The sequence below is a fragment of the Limulus polyphemus genome, unplaced genomic scaffold, assembly GCF_000517525.1.
Source record: "Limulus polyphemus unplaced genomic scaffold, Limulus_polyphemus-2.1.2 Scaffold2525, whole genome shotgun sequence".
NCBI lineage: Eukaryota > Metazoa > Arthropoda > Merostomata > Xiphosura > Limulidae > Limulus > Limulus polyphemus.
In genome coordinates, this window is record NW_013668135.1 from 11557 (window position 1) to 18779 (window position 7223).

The 7223-nt window shown below is 28.9% G+C and overlaps 1 protein-coding gene across 2 annotated transcripts in view; it reads right to left on the reverse strand.

The window, feature by feature from the left end:
• Positions 1 to 471: 471 nt before the first annotated feature.
• The window catches only part of LOC106467196 (centrosomal protein of 152 kDa-like), a 68839-nt gene continuing 62087 nt past the window's right edge, over positions 472 to 7223 (reverse strand). For both annotated transcript variants that reach the window (XM_022395324.1, XM_022395325.1), the window contains 3 exons: positions 4138 to 4524; positions 3093 to 3165; positions 472 to 2474 (listed from right to left, as the gene is read on the reverse strand). In XM_022395324.1, coding sequence (XP_022251032.1) covers positions 2029 to 2474; positions 3093 to 3165; positions 4138 to 4524 — 906 coding nt within the window. In that variant the 3' untranslated portion in view covers positions 472 to 2028. The remainder of the gene's footprint in view (positions 2475 to 3092; positions 3166 to 4137; positions 4525 to 7223) is intronic.

Sequence of the window (7223 nt, forward strand, 5' to 3'; positions counted from 1 at the left end):
GGAACTGAGCAAGTTCCAACAACTATGGAAGTGTATGTCTGCCAGGATTATATAACTTTTGATTAAATGATTGACAGAGATGAAAAACTGAAGTGGAAGTGACAAACTAAGGCGTATGTAATTTACATAATCTAAGTTCTAAGATAAACTGTATAATTGTCAGAAAAGATCCAGAAAATAAGAAAATTGTAACATAAAAAAATATTGGACAGTATAAAGCACTTGAAATAAGGTTGTGGCAATCTAATATTAATGATGGTTCGTATCTTATATGATCACCTAAGTCTAATTAGTAATTAGATACTGGTTATTTTCTTATTACCATGTAGTAACTACTAACTAGTTTATAATCAGCAGCTAAACTGCTTCTAGCTCATGAAGTTCTGAGAAATAAAACAGAACAAACACATTTTTAAAAAAAGATTGCAACATTTATTTACTAAAATTTAAATTTTTAAGCGTGGAAAATAACTATTTTCAACACATGCAAATGAATGAAAAGTTTAAAATAATAATGTACCTTGTTTCATTGAAAATGTAATGCTTGTCAGGAACCACATTAAGGAATACATAAATATACGTTACTTTATAAAGCAAATAATGCTTGTTTCAAGAAGATGTAAGCAAAACAAGATACTGATGAGATTGAGTTGAATGTTGAAAAAAACGAAAAGAGGTGGAACATTTTAAAATGTTTCATCTCATCATTAATTACAAGTAACATTAAATAATAATACAATTATAGTTACGAGTTTCTTAAATTAATATTTGTAAGTCAAGAGGATGTACATTTAAAAGCAAAAACCTGAATATTAGGCTACACAGATATAAGCTGTGGTTCCAATGAAACAAACAGCTACCAGGCAACAACAACCTAGCTACACACAGAACCTTTTAAACTCAAACAAAAACAGAAAACGTGAATATTATGCTAGACAGATATAAGCTGTGGTTCTAATGAAACAAACAGCTACTGGGAACAACAATCCAGCTAGACACAGAACCTTTCAAAATCAAACAAAAACAGCTTGGTTCAGCTTTGTGTGTAAAATACTGGATTTTTCATTAGTGGAAAGTGTTTTAATATAATGTGTGAACTGGAAATACATTCCATCTGAAGACCTTTATAAAAAATAATTAATCACCTTGAAAGACAGTTTCCACATATAATTCACCATAAATTAAAATATTTTCCTTCATACACAGAGTTAAATTATTTTGCTCTGTGTTTTTTAAAAGCTTTTTATTTTATAAGTACAAATCATTAGCTTGAAATTTCAGATCTTCAATTTAACTGATAAACAACAATAATAACTGTATATACTATACATACGATATCCTAATACCATACAATGTGGACAGGAAAACACAAGTAAGCTTCTATATGTAACATAGCCATAACACAAATTAATATGTGTTGTTCAAAATGCAACTTACTGTTGCACATATCAGTTAATCAAAATCTCACTTTTAAGGCTTTGAAACACTAAAAACAAGTGTCTTTTGTTTAAATGCAATAGTAACCAATAGAATCTGTACCTAAACAACATCAATTAGTACTTATACCAAGAAAACAGCAAAAAAGCAAGAATCAGTCACAAGAAATTTCTATACACATAGAACACAAAAAATGTACTCTACCAACAGAACAGCAAGAATTAGTCACAGAAAATGTGTCTGTATGTATAAAACAGTAATAATTACTCAAATGATATGTACATATACCAATTTATACATGTTAACTTATGATAATTGCAAAGTTTTTGTATTAAGGGTAGGTGAAATAGACACTATTATTTCTAGGTGGCAATGTTAATGTCACAAGATGTTATCATACAGGAAAGTATATTATGTTTGTCCTTAAATATGTGTTAATTAATAAATGCACTTTAAATTACGTTAAAAATGTCTCTTATGAAAATATGAATTTCTTACCACCATTATGAGCTGAATAGTTAAAAACTGTTTTACAACATATTCCAGAGAAACAATATCTTCTAGACATATTACAAATATATAATTAGAACTTTATTTCTGAATACCCTTTAAAAAGTTCTTGTACTTAGTACCCTTCCCATCATCATCAAGAGATTTGATTGCTTCTTGTATAATGCTCTGTGGTGAATGGTACTGAGGAGGTGAAGAGTATGATGTATTAGCCTCTGATGCTCCTGATTTATCAACAGGCTCTCTAGAGTTGCATACCATCACTTTACTTTTCTGTCCATTTCCACATTCAACTGTTTTAACAGATGCAACAAATTTGGTGGAAGGTAACAGATTTTTTATTTCTGAAGTACTTTCATAAACTTTTGCAAGTTGTGCAGGAAAAGGCTGTAGTTCAGACACATGAGAGTTGAGACCAGCTGTAGCAGCAAGTTTACTTATTAAGTGATAATGATAAATCATGAGAGTTCTTTGAAGTCTTACAGCCATACGGTGATTAGATTCAGTAATATAATCACTAAATTCACCTAAAGAAAATAAAGAAAAGCATGCCATTATGAGTTAATATTACAAAAACAGTTTGACAAAAACTATTTATAATAACAAAATGTGTATCATGACAAAAAACACTACTTACATAAAAAATGTGTGTGTGTATTAGAAAAATACTATCTGAAATAATAATGTGTATTATGAAAAAACACTTTGTAACAATAATATATGTAACAGGAACGTTACAAGAGAAGCATAATAATCATATGTGTCTCATAAATATTACATTAAACACCAATATATGATGTTGATAATAACATACATATCATCTAATATAACCATGTGTCATTAATAATGTTATTTCTATAATCACTCTTGTTAAACACTTTATGACTATCAAGTAGACAATGAAACTGTTTGAAACAATGTCACTCCTGTTAAACACATTATCATTTAAACAAAGAAATATCAATTAGATAAAGAATCAGTCTGAAACAATGTCATTCCTGTTAAATACTTTATGACTATCAATTAGTTAAAGAAGCAGTTTATTTTGTAGAAACAAATACCTGGTATTTTCCAATGTGTATGTGGGATCCTAATAAAGTGGCCAGTTAGTACAGAATCTTGTTTAATTTGAAATGCATACTTACCAAATATCTTCTGAACCACTTCTAAACATTTTTCTTTCACTGCAATAGGATCTAAAGTCCTTCTCTGTTCAGTCTGAAACCACAAAGTAACAAGGTAACTAGCATAGCCTGTACATATTGTTTAAGTAACTCTACTAAAGACTTGAATCTTATATCCCAAAACAAATAGACATTTTCTTACGCTATAATACTAAAAAGATTCCCTCCAAAGATCTTGGCAATGCTATTGGAAAACATTATTACTTAAGAGTTCTAAGGGCAAATAATTTTTCCAAATAAGTCACTAAAAGCAAAACTGGAACAAAACTCAGCAAGTTATGTCACATTGCAGCATGGCACATATTCAATAAAATATAGCTAACAGATGATTCACAGACTTCATTACAAAAATGGTATATCATCTAAACTACAAGGAAAGGGAAAATTTAAATCACCTCTGCTACAATATACATGTTTTGTGTTAATGGTGAGATTACTAACTAGAGAAATACAAGAATATTTAGCAGAAGATGCTACAGCAACAAATTAAAGGACAGCTGAACAGCTTTCATTACAAGTAAATTCAAATCATCACAGAACTACTGTTTCTAATCTCAGTTCCTCAGCTGCCAATATTACATTCTAATGAGGCCTCCTTCTTCACAAGTAAATTCAAATCATCAGAGAACTACTGTTTCTAATCTCAGTTCCTCAGCTGCCAACACTACATTCTAATGTGACCTCCTTGAAATTCAAGGGCTCAGTTCACTATCAGGGTTTCTGGTTAAAAGCCAACAGAACAGTTTAGATGCATAAAAAATTACAAGACACAAACTAACGTCCTTAGAAACTAAATTCCCAGAGTATAGCAGTTTACTATTAATGTATTTATAAAGAACATAAATAAATTCTAGATGCAAATTGTTGCCAAAATAAAATATTGGTAGTATTTACACACAAACAACTTTTTTAGCCAGAGTACTCACAAGCCAGTAGTGCACATCTGTCAAGAAAAAAGTAAATTAAATATAAAGTTATATTAAAATATTTATAAATTTTTACTTACTTGTGACTCCTTATCATCTAATTTTCTTATCATTTGTTTCTTTTCAGACTCATACTGTATTTCATCTCTAACAGAAAAATGTTGCTTTTTAACTTCTTCAGTTCTTGCCTCAATTTTTATTTCATTTTGAGACTGAAGCTCTATCACTTTTTTTTTCAGACAAACCACAACTTTTGAAAATTCTTCCTTCAGCTTCTTGATTTCACCTTCATGTTTTTTCTCAGAAGATAACAAACGTTTCTGATATTTCTTGATTTTCTCTTTCAGATCCTTTTCTATATTTTGAAACTTCAAGAGTTCCTTTTCAATTGTTATCAACTCCCGATTTCTTCCATGATCACTATCAGTAGTTAAATCAGTCTGGACATCTTTATCACAATTGCTATTCTAGTTGTCAAAAAAATTAAAACTTTAATGAAGCAAGAACTTTTGTTATTAGTAGAAAGTGCTGAATTTAAACCTTATTATAGTGAGGACAAATTAAACTTTCCAATTTCTGTAAAATATTTTTTATTTGTGACTCATTTCAACCTTTTTTCAAACCAAAGGGATGTCATTGACATTCCTTGATTTTGCTCCTTGTCACAGTAGAAATACTTAACCATATTGCATGAAACTTGGGAAGAAGTGAGTAAATGTCATATATTTTGGGATTATACATATACATGTTATTCAATTTACTTTTAACATAAGTTCTATGTTGTGAAATTTCTAAAACTGAGACACTATTTTGAACAAACATTAAAAAATATTTTATTTAGGATTTAATTTTTTTATAATGATCACAAGGTTCTATTTTATATATCCAATCAGTTTCAATTTGACTGATATCCATAAACATTTATTAACTACTGTAATTGGCAAATTACAGTAGCTACAACTTGTGGCTATAAGTCATAAAAAGTATTACAGAAACTGGCAAAGATTAATGGATGACCCCAGACCTGACCTTTGAAATGTTGTCAGGTCAAACTACGTAACAATACTTTCAATAACAATATTCTTGTTCAAGATCAATTTATATCTAATAAATATAATTTATTTTCAATAAATATAAGTTCCTTGACTGTTTGAATACAAAACATTAATATTCAATAAATAAGGATTTGAGTCAATGGAATATTTTGACAATGCCTAACATACTCTCCAAACCTAACTAAGCTTACCTGATGTCTTATCAAAGAAGAAAATTGCCATAGCTTTCAAATAAATATATTTTAACAAGAAAATATTTTCAAGAATGACTAAGGAAATTCCAACAACTTTCTATATCTATCTATAAACTTCCCGTTGGATTCCTTTGTTCTTCTATTGATACCTTCCCATAAAACCATGAATTACTTCTCAACTAATTAATTCAATCTATATTAACATAAATAGTTCATAATGTGCTCTATCCATTGCTATTTAAACTTTGCTTGTAGCTACTTCCAAACTTGAGCTTCATTAATTGTTGTTCAAATCCCATGCTGTGTATCATAAAAAGGTCAGATTAAAAGCCTATGGTAATAAAATCAGAGAAAGAGACAGAAAATTACATGAGAAACAAAATATAGATATATACTCTCGACAGATGACAGTTTATTAACAAATGTAAATATAAGTTTTAAGATGGGAGAGAAAAATTCTAAAACCAAATTAGTAAGTTCTTTGTTTACAAGAAAAACAACTTGGAGCTCTAAAGAAATGATAGCTGGAACATTTTGTTTTTAATTTTTCTTTACAAGTGATACTAAAAAAATCTTTTAAAATAATAGATATAAATTTAAAAATATTTTTGTAACTGAGATAGAATTAATATTTTTACTTAAATCTGAACACTGATATGTAGTAACGACTGAAAGGTGGTCTTGGTATCTTTAAATAACAAGTTTAGGAAACTTCTAGGAGATATGTAGAAATGATAGCTGGAAAATTTTGTTTTCATTTTTCTAAAAAAACTGCATTAAATAAATCTTATACAATAACAGATATAAATTTCAAAATATTTTTATGTTAAATATGTTGCAATTGAAGTGTTATTATTATTTTTACTTGAATATGAACACCTGAATGGTGCTCTGTGTTTTTAGTAAGGTTAAGCAAGAACCTTTACCATATTATTAAATGCTAAATCTGTTAATACTTGTTTGTCTATTGTTGAATTCCATGCAAAACTTCTTTAAATAATAAATTCAAAAGACATGTGCCAAAGGTATAAACACTCTCAAATCAAGTTTACTAGTATAAATCATATCAATTCAAAATTTGCTTTTTCCCACAAATAAAATATAAAAATGGATGCAATGCACACATTAAACACCATATGAGAAGGTTTTAATGTCAACAATAAAAGCAACATTTAATACGATGAAACTTAGTTGAATGGATGGCAACTGCCTGTTATAGAAACAAAAGTGAGGAGGACAACGTTTCAAAAGGTGGAAGACTTTTGTCGTCTACACTTGTGTTTCTACAACAGGAAGTTGCCATCCATTCAACTAAGTTTCATCATGAATATTCTGCATAAACAATCTATCAGAGCAAAAACATTTAACACAGTGCAAATCAGCTCCTGCGATAAGGTTTAAAGACACTTATACTGTAGAATTTAAACAAATATAATAAATACAGGTTAGATTTAACAATAAAAATAATGTAGACATAGAAAAACATAATAAATGTACATAAATTTAACAACACTTATATTGTAGAATATAAACAAATACAAGAAACACAGGTACTTTTGTTAGATTTAACAATAGAAATAATGTAGACATAGGAAAACATGGTAAATGACTTTGTTGGATACAGGTTCACCATTATACGAGTCACACTAAAACAGAATGTAAAAACAATACCATCAAGATTAGAATTAATCCCACTACTGCAGATGTTTCCTATGTATTTTATATAGAAAATGAGTGATTTTACACACGTTTTTGGTAGTTCTTTAGGTTGAAATTTGAAATAGGCAAAAACATAAAGTAACTTAATATGATGTAACATGTATACCCCACCATAATATGATGCAACATGTATAACCCACCATAATATGATGCAACATGTATACCCCACCATAATATGATGCAACATGTATAACCCCA